This window comes from Hypanus sabinus, chromosome 6 (genome assembly GCF_030144855.1).
Source record: "Hypanus sabinus isolate sHypSab1 chromosome 6, sHypSab1.hap1, whole genome shotgun sequence".
NCBI lineage: Eukaryota > Metazoa > Chordata > Chondrichthyes > Myliobatiformes > Dasyatidae > Hypanus > Hypanus sabinus.
Window position 1 is genome coordinate 25,913,789 of NC_082711.1, and position 16,877 is coordinate 25,930,665.

At 43.5% G+C, this 16,877-nt stretch overlaps 1 protein-coding gene and 1 long non-coding RNA gene across 2 annotated transcripts in view; one reads left to right on the forward strand and one right to left on the reverse strand.

Annotated features, from left to right (window-relative positions):
- The window catches only part of cnpy1 (canopy FGF signaling regulator 1), a 73,363-nt gene extending 70,299 nt beyond the window's left edge, over positions 1-3,064 (reverse strand). Inside the window, exon 1 of the mRNA XM_059971858.1 lies at positions 2,731-3,064. Within this exon, the coding sequence (XP_059827841.1) occupies positions 2,731-2,836 (106 nt within the window). The 5' untranslated portion in view covers positions 2,837-3,064. The remainder of the gene's footprint in view (positions 1-2,730) is intronic.
- A 190-nt stretch (positions 3,065-3,254) lies between these two features.
- On the forward strand, positions 3,255-14,778 carry LOC132395361 (uncharacterized). The gene is made up of 3 exons (XR_009512583.1): positions 3,255-3,339; positions 4,888-5,073; positions 13,454-14,778. It is a non-coding gene; the product is annotated as an uncharacterized LOC132395361 (long non-coding RNA).
- Positions 14,779-16,877: the final 2,099 nt, after the last annotated feature.

Below are 16,877 nucleotides of genomic sequence, written 5' to 3' on the forward strand. Positions count from 1 at the left end.
AATCTGGTCTTTCATTTTTCCTTCCAAAGTAGATGACCTCTCATTTAGCAACATTTTACTCCATTTACCTTGCTCAACTTATTTATATCTTTCTGCAAAATCTCCATATCCTCTGCACAATTTCCATTTTCTCGTAACTTGTTGTCATCAGCAAACTTAGGTACGCTACACTCAGTGTCCTCTTCCGGATTGTTAATGCGTATTATAAACAGTTGTAGGCCCAGTATTGATCTCAATGGCACACCGCTCGCCACTGATTGGCAACGAGAGAAACACCCATGTAACCCAACTCTCTTCTTTCTATTGGTTAAGAAATCCATGCTAATACATCACCCCCAACTCTATGCATCCTTATCTTATGGACAAGTCTTTCATATGGCACCTTATCGAATGCCTTCTGGAAATCCAAGTAAATAACGTCCAACTGTTCCCGTCTATCTACTGCACTCATTATATCCTCAAAGAACTCCAGTAAGTTTGTCGAACAGGACCTGCTTTTGCTGAATCCATGCTGCGTCTGCCTGTTGGATCCACTTCTTTCCAGCTGCCTTGCCATTTCTTCTTTAATGATAGCTTCGAGCATTTTCCCCAACTACAGATATTAAATTAACTAGCCTATATAGTTACCTGCCTCTTGTCTGCATCCTTTTTTGAACAGCTGAGTGACATTTGCCTTCTTCCAATCCACTGGAACCTGGCCAGAGTCCAAAAAATGTAGGTAAATTACCACCAAACTATAACTTCTATTCCTTTCAGTATCCTGGGATACATTCCATCAGGATCCTCAAACCAAAGGCAAAAAAGCAAAATATCTGGTCATTATCCCTGCTATTTTATAGGAGTATGCTATATATAAACTAGCCACTAGATCCACCACACCCTGAATCTGAAATATATCAATATTCCATCTAGTCTAAAGCTCCCAACTTACCACATTGCAAGTTCAGTACAGGAGCTCACTCTTTCCTTCACAACAGTAATTAGGTCTAAGCCTACCCAACAAATCAATAAAAACTACGACACCAAAACCTACATTTCACAAATTACTTCAGTGATTTGATTATAAAGCACTAATCTTAAATAACCCACCTTTATATTCTAGCATCTTCACCTTCCTTCTTGGTGCTGAAGGATCTCGGCCCAAAACATTAACATTCATTTCCATATATGCTCCCTGACCTGTAGAGTTCCTCCAGCATTTTGTGGGTGTTCTCTGGACTTCCAACACCTGCAGACTTCCTCGTTTTTTTTAAAATAGATGTTCTTTGCTACTCCCTGAACTGGTAATGAAGGTCCATGGGGTATTATAATTCTTAAAAAATACACCAGCTAAAGAAATACAAATGAAACCTTCTGTCAACCTCAAATGTTAACAGTTCCCCTCCCCTGTTGAGGTCCAGCATTTTCTATTTGATTTTAAATGTTCAGCATCTGTAGGTTTTGATCATGTTCATTTCTTACAAAAATAAATATTTGTGGAGCATATAATGAATGAATTTAAAAACCAACATTGGGCATTGACAGACAGTATTATTCAGTTTAGCCAAATGCAGAACAGTCAAGTCGGTTTCTCTTTGAATGGCTACATTACCATATCTGAAGTTAACTTTAAAAATGATTGCTTTTCCACCAATGGTCAAGTGGATAACTTCATGCATATCAACACTGAAATGATTCCACAACCTCTGGACTCACTTTCAAGGACTCTGAAACTCATGCTCTCAATCTTACTTATTATTGAGGTTTTTTTTTGTATTGCAGTATGTCTTCCTTTGCATAAGCCCGATGGTCTTTGTGTTTACTGTGAATGTCCAAAAAAACTGGATCTCATGGTCGTATGAGACATATACTCAGTTTGATAATAAATTTACTGTTAAGTCTCCTGCCAATTATAAGCAGAACAATCCCAAAAGTTCCACACCCTCTCAATGTTTCCCCACAAGTCTACAGAACTGTCCTTCGCAGTAGGATTAAGAGTAATTGTGTCATCTCAAGATCTTAGTTTCCACTCTAGAACGGACATCTCCCAGGTCGTCGTCCCCCCCCCCCCCCTCCCACTTAGAAGCCTGATTTCTCACTTTTCCAGTTCAGCCAGTCATTGATTCAAGAATGCTTACCTCGCTGGCTTTTCTTTATTTAACCGTTTTGAAGGCACCGATTCCACCATTCTCATGGATAGGTAATTCTGAATCCTAACCTCTCTCTACAAAGTTTTTACTTAAATCTTTTACATAACCTCTTAATATATTAAGTACGTGCGGCACTGTCATAAGAACGCAAATATCTTTTATCCACCCCGTGCTATCTTCTCGAAACTACCATAATGCAGAGAAGCCTTAAGTCTCACACCATGTCCAAAAAGTTACTTTCCTTCAAAAATTCAGTTCTTGAACCAACCTATGCTACCCCAACCATCACCTCAGTACAGCAAAATTATGACCACCTTGCACGAAGATGAGTTTCAGTTTTCTGTTCTAATTTGCGTGTTTTTTTGGGGGTAAAAACAAGTGCATAAATGTGTTTACTTGTGACTACTGCTACAATTAAGTTTTTCATTGCACTTGTGTACATGACAATAAACTCGACTTTTGGCTCGACTCATCCGTTAAGGGGGAAATGCTTAGCCCCATATGTCCTCGTCTCCGAGCCACGTTGGTGTCCATCTCCCACCCCACCAAGGTCACCACAGCAGCAGCAGCAGGGAACCCCCCACGCCGTTCCGTCGCTCACCTCCACAGTATGTTTCCGCGTCTCTCTCCGCGCATGCCCACGGGGAGCACAGAGCGAGAAGCTCCGCGAGCAGCACAGCGATGTTCCACCGCGGCCGCGAGCCCATGGTCGAACCAACCGTCTCCGAGAGAAGTCGATCAGCGTCCGACACCGGTGACAGAGCGAAAAGTTTCTCCTCCCGAGCCTGTATGTGGAGACTGCCTCCAGGCTCCCTCCGAACTGCTCGATTTAAGGTGTAGCCGGCCCCACGCTCGGGTTAATATTTAAATCACCCAGTTCGCGGACTTCAAAGCAATCCGAGTCAGCAAGAGGCCGCCGGCCGAGTGGCGCCGCCCCCACGCCGACATCAGCCCCGCCCACGTGTCCCCGCGAGCGAACATACCCCCGGCATGCAGCCTGCAAACGTTGCCACGTCGCTCGATCGTCACTGGCGCGTGGTTTCCGTCATGCCTCCCGCCCTCTTCCTCTCAGCCAGTGAGAGAACGCCGCGTGCATCGCCGGCTACCGCCCTCTTCGGGGTGAGCCAATGAGAAGCTGGCGGTGGCATCGATAACTGTAGGCGGCACGTTGGACGATTGTTGTTGAGCTGCCGAGGCTTGAGTGCGAATGGTATGGCGATGAAAATAAATATGATACATTTACGAATACCTCATCGCTCTGTTTACCCCCTCCACATCCGACACTTTTTCCTGTTACAGTAGCATGTACAGCATTTGTCACAGAAGGCGTCGTCCTGATCTAGTCCCACTGCCCTGCGTTTAGGTCCTTAATCCTCCAATCCTTTTCCATCCATGCACCTGTCGAAATGTCTTTTAAACTGTATAATGGTACTAACCTAAACTACTTCTGACAGCTTATTCCCACTACCTACCACAAATTCACATTTTAAATTCACTACTGCGAAGCCTCTGCCTAGATGCTGCCTGGCCTGCTGCGTTCCACCAGCATTTTGTGTGTGTTGCTTGCATTTCCAGCATCTGCAGATTTCCTCATATTGACCTACCACAAATACTTTGTCCTTAACGTCAGCATTGCCCTTACGCCACCTTTCAGCACCTCCGGGAGAGGCAGAGATTTGCCTACACCGCTTCCAAACTGGTCTAGCTCTCCGTGCTCTTTCTATAACACCTACATTTGGCAAGGCGAAGTGTAGGCTAGGTAATCATCTGTGCTCTGTCAACTCTGATCACCTTGTGCTCCTGGTTGCATGCCATTTCAACTCTCCATTCCCATACTGACCTGTCTACCCTAGGCCTTTACTGCTGCCAACATGAGGTAAAACTCAGATTGCAAAGGTAACACTTCATATTCCACCTGGATAGCTAGCAACTAATAGTATGAACATTAAGTTTTCAACATCAGGAAATCTCCATGTTGCTTTCCCACGCCAAATGGTCTACTTTGCTGATTTTTTTCCATTCTGCTTGCTGCCTGCCGACCTACCCTGTTAACTAGATTATTAATCCCCACGATGCCTAGTTATTTCTGTCAAAATGAATGGACTTATCTACAAGTGTTTCTTTTCCTTTGGTCATCCTTCCTAACTCATCCTCCATTCAATTCTATTTCATGATCAGGTTTATTACTGAAGTATGTTGTAAAATTTCATATGTTGGTAATACAGTACAAGATTTAAAAATTGCTATACATAACAAAAATAAATAAAAAGAGTAATAAGACCATGAGACTTTGGAGCTAAGGTGGGCCATTTGGCCCATCTAATCTGCTTTACCATTCAATCATAGCCAAATAGCAAGGTTGCATTCATGGGTTCTTATCTGTTTCCACCTATTTTTCTAACTCCCTCCTCCCCATACCTATCATCTCCCACTTCATCTGATTCTGCCTATCAGCTAACAGCCCTTGCCTCATTCCCCTCTCACCTTTTTAATACTAATATCTCCCCCTCTGCACTCTGGTCCTGATGCAGAGTCTTGACTCAAATTGTTTACCATTCCTTTGCCTCTACAGAAGTTGCTTAATGAACTAAGATCCTCTGACACTTTGTTTTTGGCTCCTGATTACCTTATGTTGCCAAAATATTGTTCATAGCCAACAATTTGAAGTAAAATAAGCAAATGGTGCATATGAGGAACTGGGCATGCAGCATCAATGGAGAGATAAACAGTTTACCTACTAAATCCATATTTCTTCCAGGCCTCTTATCTATTGTACCATTCAATAAGATCACAGCTAATCCGCCACCTGCTGAGAAGATCATCGAAGTCTCTCTTCCACCCACCTGAGATATTTATCAGGAGCACTGCATATGCAGGGCCCTTAGCATTGTCAAGGATCCCTCCTGTCCATCTCTCAATTTGACCCTCTACCATCAGGCACGAGGTACGTAACATGAGGAAAATGACTATTAGGATGGAAAACAGCTTCTTCCCCCAGGCTGCCTGCCCCCATCCAGGTCTCATCACTTATAAAGCAGCAGCAGCACTACTGTTTACTTTTTAACGTGTCATAAATTCACCTTATGCTAAATGACAATCTTTAAATAATAAAATAATAATAATTTTAGTATTTGTTAATTGTTGTAATATTGCTTTACGTATTGTGTGAGTCTGATGTCAAAAAGAGATGCCAGGCATAACGTTTTGATGACAGCTGAACTGCAGAGGAGCTGCTAGAATGACATTGAATCAACATAAAACTGCCTCAGGGGCTCTGATTCGGGATTTCTTTGTTGGGGTTTACTCCTGAAGCCTTTCCTCTGACCCCTTCCTAGTAACTAAAGGTGTCAAGCAGGGCTGTATCCTTGCACCTACTCTGTTGAGCCTGCTGTTTGCCACATAACTGTTTCCTGCTCTCACACAGACCGGGAATAACAATTTGCTACGGGACTGATGGACATTTGATCTGTGTCACCTCAAGGTTAAGACCAAAGTGCTACGAGACTTTCTCTTTGTAGATGACTGTGCTCATGCAACACACAGTGAAAGGGATCTGCAGGAGCTCATTGACTGCCTTGCTGTGTGATCAAGAAAATTCAGCTTAACCATCAGCCTGCAGAAGACAGAAGTTCTACTTCAGTCTGCACCTCTAACCAACCCCGCAGCACCATGAGTTGAGATTGAAAGCACACAGCTCAACAATGTTGATGCCTTCACCTTCCTGGGAAGCTACCTCAGCTCATCCTGGAGTCCAGATCAAGAAGTTTCAAACAGACTTGCAAAAGCTGGTGCATCCTTTGGCAGGCTATGGACACATGTAGAAGTGTCCATTGAAGGCTGTAGACTTCAATCTACATATAGATTGGGTGAACCAAGTTGGTAAGGGTGCTGAGGAAGAGTATTTCTTGGAATGTATGTGGGATGGTTTTCGGAACCAACATGTTGAGGAACCAACTAGAGAGCAGGGCATTCAAGATTGGGTATTGAGCAATGAGGAAGGGTTAGTTAGCAATCTTGTCGTGCGAGGCCCCTTGGGTAAGAGTGACCATAATATGGTGGAATTCTTCATTAAGATGGAGAGTGACATAGTTAATTCAGAAACAAAGGTTCTGAACTTAAAGAAGGGTAACTTTGAAGGTATGAGATGTGAATTAGCTAAGATAGACTGGCAAATGATACTTAAAGGGTTGACGGTGGATATGCAATGGCAAGCATTTAAAGATCGCATGGATGAACTACAACAATTGTTCATCCCAGTTTGGCAAGGAATAAACCAGGGAAGGTAGTGCACCCATGGCTGACAAGGGAAATTAGGGATGGTATCAAGTCCAAAGAAGAAACATATAAATTAGCAAAAAAAAGTGGCACTGGGAGGACTGGGAGAAATTCAGAGACCAGCAGAGGAGGACAAAGGGCTTAATTAGGAAAGGGAAAAAAGATTATGAGAGAAAGCTGGCAGGGAACATAAAAACTGACTGTAAAAGCTTTTATAGATACATGAAAAGAAAAAGATTGATCAAGACAAATGTAGGTCCTTTACAGTCAGAAACAGGTGAATTGATCATAGGGAACAAAGACATGGCAGACCAATTGAATAACTACTTTGGTTCTGTCTTCACTAAGGAGGACATAAATAATCTTCCAGAAATAGTAAGAAACCGAGGGTCTAGTGAGATGGAGGAACTTAGGGAAATATATGTCAGTAGGAAAGTGGTGTTAGGTAAATTGAAGGGATTAAAGGCAGATAAATCCCCAGGGCCAGATGGTCTGCATCCCAGAGTGCTTAAGGAAGTAGCCCAAGAAATAGTTGGTTATAATTTTTCAAAACTCCATAGATTCTGGATTAGTTCCTGAGGATTGGAGGGTGGCTAATGTAACCCCACTTTTTAAAAAAGGAGGGAGAGAGAAACCAGGGAATTATAGACCGGTTAGTCTGACATCGGTGGTGGGGAAAATGCTAGAGTCGGTTATCAAAGATGTGATAACAGCACATTTGGAAAGAGGTGAAATCATCGGACAAAGTCAGCATGGATTTGTGAAAGGAAAGTCATGTCTGACGAATCTTATAGAATTTTTTGAAGATGTAACTAGTAGAGTGGATAGGGGAGAGCCAGTGGATGTGGTATATTTAGATTTTCAAACGGCTTTTGACAAGGTCCCACACAGGAGATTAGTGTGCAAACTTAAAGCACATGGTATTGGGGGTATGGTATTGATGTGGATAGAGAATTGGTTGGCAGACAGGAAGCAAAGAGTGGGAGTAAATGGGACCTTTTCAGAATGGCAGGCAGTGACTAGTGGCGTACCGCAAGGCTCAGTGCTGGGACTCCAGTTGTTTACAATATATATTAATGATTTAGATGAGGGAATTAAATGCAGCATCTCCAAGTTTGCGGATGACATGAAGCTGGGCGGCGGTGTTAGCTGTGAGGAGGATGCTAAGAGGATGCAGGGTGACTTGGATAGTTAGGTGAGTGGGCAAGTTCATGAAAGATGAAATTTAATGTGGGTAAATGTGAAGTTATCCACTTTGTTTGCAAGAACAGGAAAACAGATTATTATCTGAACTGTGGCCAATTAGGAAAAGGGGAGATGCAATGGGCCTGGATGCCATTGTATACCAGTCATTGAAGGTGGGCATGCAGGTACAGCAAGTGGTGAAAAAGGCAAATGGTATGTTGGCATTCATAGCAAAAGGATATGAGTACAGGAACAGGGAGGTTCTACTGCAGGTGTACTAGGCCTCGGTGAGACCGCACCTAGAATATTGTGTGCAGTTTTGGTCCCTTAATCTGAGGAAAGACATTCTTGCCATAGAAGGAGTACAGAGAAGGTTCACCAGATTGATTCCTGGGATGGCAGGACTTTCATATGAAGAAAGACTGGATCAACTAGGCTTATACTCACTGGAATTTAGAAGATTGAGGAGGGATCTTATTGAAATGTATACAATTCTAAAGGGATTGGACAGGCTAGATGCAGGAAGATTGTTTCCGATGTTGGGGAAGTCCAGAACGAGGGGTCACAGTTTAAGGATAAAGGGGAAGCCTTTTAGGACTGAGATGAGGAAAAACTTCTTCACACAGAGAGTGGTGAATCTGTGGAATTTTCTGCCATAGGAAACAGTTGAGGCCGGTTCATTGGCTTTATTTGAGAGAAAGTTAGGTATGGCCCTTGTGGCTGAAGGAATCAGGGGGTATGGAGAGAAAGCAGGTACAGGGTTCTGAGTTGGATGATCATACTGAATGGTGGTGCAGGCTCGAAGGGGCGAATGTCCTACTCCTGCACCCATTTTCTATGTTTCTATGTGTGTGGGGAGAACGTGGCATCCGGCTGAAGATCAAGATGGCAGTCTACAGAGTAATTATCCTGACTTACCTGATCTGTGACTGTGAAACATGACCAGTTCCACCTGTGATGCTTTCGCAAGATCATAGGCATCTCATGGCAAGACAGAGTCCACACTACAGATGTGCTACAAAGGGCTAAGAGTTCTGGCACAGAGACACTGATTATGAAGGCTCAACTTCAATAGGATGGACATGTGGTTTGGATGAAAGACAACCGCCTTCCAAATATGGTATTGTTTTCTAAGCTGTCTCATAGCACCAGAAAGCAGGGAGGCCCCACAAAGCGCTATAAAGACTACGTGAAAGGTTCCTTGAAGGCATGCAGTATCCCTGTGACTGTTTGGGAGGCCTTGGCCAAAGACAGCAATGCCTGGCACCTGGCAGTATACAAAGGCACCAGCATATTTGAAGAACAGTGGCTGAGGGACCTCGATCAAAAGTGCCAAGACCACAAGGGGAGACAACCCAACCCTTCAATGGCCGTAGCGTGCCCAACCTGCGGGTGCACCTGCACTTCCCAGTTCAGGCTTCGCTCTCATCAGAGGCATCATTCACATCATCGTCATTCCCAACAGACTTCCAAGAACACCTTAGTTTGGAGGAATGTTTAGCAGTATACATATGACAATAAATTTGATCTTGAACCTAAAATCCATTTTCCTGCCTGAACCCTTAAACCCTGGAGCAACACAACCAGGCAGCAGCTATAGAGGAAAGAACAGGTGACATTTTTGGTCAAGAGTCCAGACAAAGGGTCTTGACCTAAAACATTGTCCATTTCCCTCTATTGATGCTGCCTGACCTGTTGAGCTCATCCAGTGCTTTTTGAGTTGCTCCAGATTCCAGCATCTGCAATCTTTTATGTTTCCTTACACCCTGAATGCCATTTGCCCGAAAGTATATGGATAATAGTGTAGAATATGCTCATTTTTCACAGTGCTCCAAGGAAAATAATTCCAACCCTGTCAGTAATGGATTTACAGTTTAGGTGATCCGGGTTCAATTCCCGCTGCTACTTCGTACCTTCTCTCCATGATAGCATGGAGTAAATTGTCCCATGATTAAATTGGGGGATTACTGGGCGCCGTAGCTCAAAGGGCTGGAAGGCTCTACTTTGTGCTGTATCTCAACACATAAATAAATCAATAAATATCCTTTGCCTCAGTCCCAAAACAGTCTCGGATACACTCGAAGGTATCCTGAGGGAACAACCCATCAGCACTGAGCTCAAGCATCACTCACAGAATCTTGCGTGTAAGTTCAATCACTCATCGTTCCTGTAAATTTAATTCAGTATTGGCTAGGTTTCTTTAAATTGTCCTTCTGAGAACAACATCCTCATTTCACCTCTGCCAAGATTATCTTCAAAACTGTTGCCCTACAAATCTGCATCCTCAGTTCCCTACTCTGAAGAGCACTCATGACTGCTCTAACTCCAATTACAAGTTTGCAGATGATGCTACTGTAGTGGGCTGTATCTCAAATAACGCTGGGCCAGAGCACAGGAGGAAGATAAAAAACCTAGTGACATGGTGTCATGACTGAATCAAAGGTGGTGATTATGGGAGCATATAGGAGGGATACTGAAAATATAGCTGAATGGTGCCTCAACAATAACCCCTCACTCAGTGTCAGCAAGAACATGGAGCTGATTATTGACACAGGCGGAGTAAACTGGAAGTCCATGAGCCAGCCCTCATCAGAGGATCAGAGGTCTAAAAGGCATGGCAGCACCTCTACTTACTGAGAATTTGGTGAAGAGGCTGCAATTACATCTAACCTGGTAATGTGAATGTCCTCCAGAACATCTCCATTTCTTTCACCTATCCCTTGAGCAACCATGATTTTTGCTCCATAAACGTCAAGGAGAAATATTTATTAAAATATCCCACCCACCTCCTGCAGCATTATGAAGCTTTGCAAGATTGGTTCAATATTATGTTATTATATTAATTTTATATCTACTCTTTGAATTAGGGAATCATATGATAAAATATGTGTTTATACAATTTCCAGTCTTATCCTCAAGGTATTCATTTGCACCATAAATAACAGAAACTGGAAATAAGCTAATTAAAAACCAGATAAGAGAGGTTCAAGGTCTATACTGATCTTAGAACTTCTGAGCTCTGTTAGATGCATTTCTCCAAATTCTGACTTTTCAGATTTTAACTGGGGGAGTTTCAATCATTCTTAGATTTAGCATCAAAATGTACAGTAAATAGTTGAGTAGAAGCACCAGGAAATAGACTGTGGCTTGTATCCAATAACACATCTCCGCAGTACATATGTGGAAAGTATCTTTGGAGTATTTAGATGAGTGCTTGATGACTGACACAGACTTGATAGGCTGAAGAGCCTGTTTCTATGCTATCTGATTTAATGACTCTCTATATTGACTTTGCCCTTTGTGCCTAATTTAAAACTTGGTGATATCTGGTCATTCCAATTGTTGTATGATTCTTGAATTTTATAAAACTCTTCAGAATCTGACAGGCTAGATGTAAGAAGGATGTTTCCCCGGCTGAGGAGCCTAGAACCAGGGGTCACAGTCTCAGAATAACAGGTAGTCTACTGAAATTAGGAGAAATTCCTTTACAGTGAAGGAAGTGAACCTTTGGAATTCTCTGTGGAGGTGCAATCATTTAGCCAAAGAGGTCAGCACATTGTGGAATACTGAGGGAATCAAGGGATATTGGGATAAAGCAGGAAAATAGGGGAGCACAATAGCAGTATAGAGTGTGTAGCTCTCATGTGGCTCCAGCAATTCAGATTTAATCTGACTCCAGTTTTCTGCAACCTTTCAAAGACATGTTCATTAATGGGCACAGTAATATGGATGTGCAGGGGTGACACGGTAGCATAGTGGTTAGAGCTATTGCTTTACAGTAGTGGTCACCAACCTTTTTAAGCCCAAGATCCCCTAACTTGGCCTTAGTGAAAGGCAAGATCGACCCCAGATCGATTAGTTACACGCATGTGCACCGGGGCAGAAAAGACCAGAAGCAAAACCCCGCAACCCAGAAGTAGAAATAATGCATGAACACCAGGGGTCTCCACCCTTTTTTGTATCGTGGACCAGTTTAATATTGATAATATTCTTGCCGACCGGCCGACGGGGTGGGGGGGGGGGGGTGAGGGGGTATTAAACACAACCGGAATACAGTGATACTCGAAGCAGGTTCCTTATGTCCAGTCTATTCCACAATTTAGTTTACATTGCTCTCAACACTTAGCTTCTGTCCCGCTTGCTCACATTTTCTCTGCTGAAAAAACTCAACGGGCTTGTCTTTAAGTGCAGGGTGCTTGGACTCAGGGTACCTGATGCACCATCAATAACGCTCCCTGAGACATAAAGGCGAGATATCAGCTTTTATTGACTGGAAGAAGGAACAAGCAGTGGTTGACCACCATACTACATCTTGGAGACAGAGAGGCCAGGCTCAGACCTCAATCGCCTTTATACAGGGGTCCATGGGAGGAGCCACAGGAGCAGTCAGCAGGGGGCATGTCCAGACAGGTATATGTAGGTCACCACATTCACCCCCCCCCCTTTGTTTTAAAAAAGAGTCCCCATGTGGCGAAGTTTCTTACAAGTATATTTACAGGTTAAGTCTATCAGGTGGTCGAATCTGTCGCTGCGATCTACGTAGCACCGGCTATGATTGCACAGATGCCGGTGGTGGTGATTGCACAGGTGTCGGTGGTGTTTGCACCGGAGATGGAGGTTGTGCTGGTTCCGGCCTAACTGGAGGTGTCAGCCCACTAGGCATCAGTGATCCCTCACGCGTGTGCGAGGCGTCTGGTGTATATGCGTACAAGACACCTGGTATATGAGTGTCGTGAGGAGTCTGTGTAGAGCTTGGTGTGCGCGGTGTCACCTCGGGTACAGGGTTCATAGTTACCGTGGAGTGTTCGGGGTAGTGGTCTGCTGCTCCTGCGGGCGCCAGTTCGCGGACGGAGACCGTGTCCTCCCGCCCATCAGGTAAGACCACGTAGGCATACTGGGGGTTCGCATGTAGAAGGTGAACCCTCTCGACCAGTGGGGAGTATTTATTACTCCTCACATGTTTCCAGGGCAGCACTGGCCCTGGGGACGTCAGCCAAACTGGTAGGGTGGTCCCAGTGACAGACTTCCTGGGAAAAGAGAATAGACGCTCGTGAGGGGTGGCATTGGTGGACATACATAACAGGGAGCGGATAGAGTGGAGTGCCTCAGGGAGGACCTCCTGCCATCGAGAGACCGGCAACCCTTTTGACTTAAGGGCTAAAAGTGTGACCTTCCACACTGTGGCATTACCGAAGCAGTTTTGAGGGCTTCATTGCCTCATTCGACAGCCTCCTGCCCACTCGCTGCCAGACGACTTGGCCTGGTGCAGCTGTAACAGGGCTGCAGCGGTTCCAGAGAAAGTGACCGAGCAAACGAGGAGTGCGACAGGGTGTGCTCCCGCCCCCCTGTAGGTAGGCAGGATCTATCGGCTGACAAAAGTTTGGCTGGAGGAATGACTTTAAGTAGATTGCAGTAAGGTAGCTGCTGTGCAACTTATGAAACCCTGAGCCTGAATTAGGTCATCTGCGAATATTTTAGCACCGGGTTCCCCACAAACATTCGGTGTGCTAAACAAGTTTAGAGGCGGCGCCCATCTGTCCGCGCTTCAGTGTCAATGGCACTTCCCGCCGGCCGCATGAGGCCAACCAGTGATTGCTGGTGCAAGGGTATCACTGCATTTAGGTGACTGATGACCTCGCGTGTCTTCAAGTTCAACAGTGGGAATGACAGGGAATGAGGAAAGGTGCAGCTGACTCAGATCGTTTCCTCATGGCCCAGTGGTTGGGGACAACTGAAGTACACTGTAGTGCGTGGCGGGGGAGCTACACGCATGCGCACTGGGCAGAAAGAACGGAACTAAAACCCCGCAACCCGGAAACAATCTCTCAACAGTATTTGTGTATTTCTTTTTCTTTTTTTTTCAGGATCTACTGGGAAAGTCTCAAAGATTGACCAGTCGATCGCAATCGACGGGTTGGCAACCACTAATTTATAGCATCAGGTGTATGATCAAGGTTTGATTCCTGCCACTGTTTAGAAGAATTTTGCATATTCTCTCCATGACTGCTTGAGTTTCTTTCTGTTTTTCCTGTTTCCTCCCACATTCCAAAGATGTATAGTTAGGGTTAGTGAGTTGTGGACATGCAATGTTGGCTCTGGAAGCATGATGACACTTGCAGGCTACTCAGTGCAATAATCACTGATTTGATTTCCTTGCTACTGTGTACAGTAAAGTAGATAGTTCACATCCATGGTTAAATTTAGTGGAGATGAACTTTGGACAACATATCTGGACTATTGCTAATACCACCTTTTCTACCTCTGTAATGTTGCCTGACACTCAACTGCCTTGGTTCATTTGCTGCTGTAACTCTTATCCTTTGTTACCCCAGGACTTAGCTGCAATGACTGTGTCCTAAAATGCCTACTTTCTTCTATTGCCTGGAATCTTGAGACAACCTAAAACTCAGCTTCCCACATCCCAACTTGACCAACCACTGTTCACTCATTGCCACTGATTCTTTCTGACTTACATTGACTATTGTTAAATGATATGCTGATTTTAAAGTTCTCACCTTGTATTCCTTTATAAAATTCTTCCATGGTCTTCCACCTTTGAACTCCTGCATTGCTGCAGATGGAGACCAAGTCATTGGGTACATTTAAACCCAAGAAAGAAATGTTCTTGATTAGTAAGGGTATCAAAGGTTATGGGGAGAAAGCAGGAGAATAGAGTTGAAAAGGATAATAAATAAGCTATGATCGAATGGCGGAGCAGATTCAACAGGCCAAATGGCCTAATTCAGCTTCTATGTCTTATGTTCTTATGCAAATGAAACATTTCACTCCATGTTTCAATGTACATGTAATACATGAAGCTAACCAGCATGAAGTTACCAACAAGTTACAAGTTACAAAAGTGATCAATATGTTGGCCTTTAGTGCAAGAGGATTTGAATATAAAGAGTGCTTCTTTCTCCTCATTCCCTATTCCTGATTATCATCCTAACCCTCACAGTGGAAGAATGGTTTTGTTTGTGCTTGCACGAGTAAGAGCTATTATGTCATGAATAACTATATGGTATCTAATCAGGGATCCCAATGACAGTTGCCCTTCATCATGAATTTCCATGTATTGGAAAGTTTCCAGACAATTGGGTCTTCTTGATCTATATGGATCAGTACAGCACACCATTGTGTATTTATCAGCATTGAGGGGATAGCACACAAATTACAATATCCCATTGCAATTTTCAGCATTTCATTGAAGATTACACAAAAGTTCATTTGTTTCAGACTGTGGTGATGTGCAATTTAATGAGTTCATTTCAGTAATATGAAATTGAACAGAAAAAATTGACACATAAATATTTATAAAGAACTATAAAACGTGAAGTAGATTATTATTCCTCCTTGTGTGCAGTCACCCATGAAAATTCATGACATTTCTGTCGACATCATCTATAAACAGTTCAGCTATGCAAACACGTAACATGGATAGTTGATGAACTATTAAGGGCCATTCATGAACTTTTCTGAGCAAACATCAAACTTAATTAAATCATGAATATTAGTTCAACAACGTGTTACTGGAACATGGGAAGTTAACAGAAGTTAGGCCACTGGAACTTTTGACATTTCTGTGTGTGTTGGCTATTTCAGTGAGAACTATTTGACTCTTAAATAGCAACCTAATATTCAAAAGAAAGATAATTTGTTTTGTATGGGAACTAAGAGTTGAAACAAAGAAGATATTCTCAAGCTGACACTGAATGCATGAATCCACAGAACTGAAAGACGAATGATAGGGAGGAGGACATTGGCCCTGACAAAAATCAGCATCAGGGAAATTACAGCAAAAGAGGATCTAAAGTAACATATGCAAAATGCTGGAGGAACTCAGTAGGCCAGGCAGCATCAATATATGGGAATAAACAGCCAACACTTCAGGCTGAGACCCTTCTGTGCCTATCAATCTGTGTCAGTTTGTCAGTACCTCCAGCTGAATTTGTCTTTTTGTGTGTTTTCCCCCTAGCTGTCAGTCTGTAGTTTTGTATTGCCATGTGGTCTTGTTTGTTTTCATGTCCCATGTACTCCTGTCCGGCCCCTGTGTTCCTGAGTACTCCATCTCTCACCTGTTTCTCATTATTATCTGTTTTGCTGCCACTTCTGTCTCATTGTGCTCCACCTATCATCTGCCTCTCTGTTTATTGCTCAGTGTATTTTAGTCCTGTGTTTTCACCTGTTTGTTGCCAGATTGTGCCAGTGAATTTTCCTGACCCTTTCCAGCATTCATGTCTGTACTCTGTGGACTCAGCCTGTTTCCTGATTCTGGTTTTTGTATTTCTCTGGATGTTTTGATTTCTGCCAGAACTTTGACACCGACTTTGTTTGCACCTCAGGATTTGTTACTCAATGAATATCACTGTGTGCACAGTACTGGGCCTGTGATTAGATCCCTGCTGTAGCGTCCTGACACAGTTATTCCCCCTACCTGCCTGCCTCCCCCTTCACTTGGCTTCACCTATCACCTTACAGCTTGTATTCCTTCCCCTTCCCCCACCTCCTTCCTGTAATTCACAGTTTTTAAAAATTATGTGTTGCAATGTACTGTTGCTGCATAACAACAAATCAGCATATAGGAGAAAGATTGAAAATCTGGCCGAGTGGTACCACAACAACAACATCTCACTCAATGTCAGCAAGACCAAGGAGCTGATTATTGATTTCAGGGGGAGGAAATCAAAGGTCCATGAGCCAGACCTCTTCAGCTATCAGAAGTGGAGATGGTCAGCACCTTCAAATTCCTCAGTGTTACCATTTCAGAGGATCTGTCCTGGGTCCGTCACTTAAAAGCTATTATGAAGAAAGCCACAGCAGCACCTCTACTTTCTTAGCAGTTTGCAAAGAATGAGTACATCATCTAAAACTTTGACAAACTTCTATAAATGTGTGGTGAGAGAGAATATTGGCTGGTTGCATCATGGCCTGGCATGGAAATAACAATTCTTTTGAAAGGAAAAGCCTACAAAAAGTAGTAGATACTGCTCATTGTGTCCCAGATAAAGCATTGAGCTGATATACATAGAGCTCTGTCTCAGGAAAGCAGCATCCATCATTGAAGATCCACACTATCAAGGCCATGGTATCTTCTCACTGCTATTGTCAGAAAGTCGGGACAGGAGCCTCAGGACCTAGAACAGCAGATTCAGGAACAGTTATTGTTGTGTTCGATATTGCAGAGCACACCAAGATGCTAGCATGCAAGATATTCAACTGAACTTTATTGATAACTCTGCTTGTACAATATGTGAACTCCTCCCATGTGGGAGTGGCTAACTGAGTGGC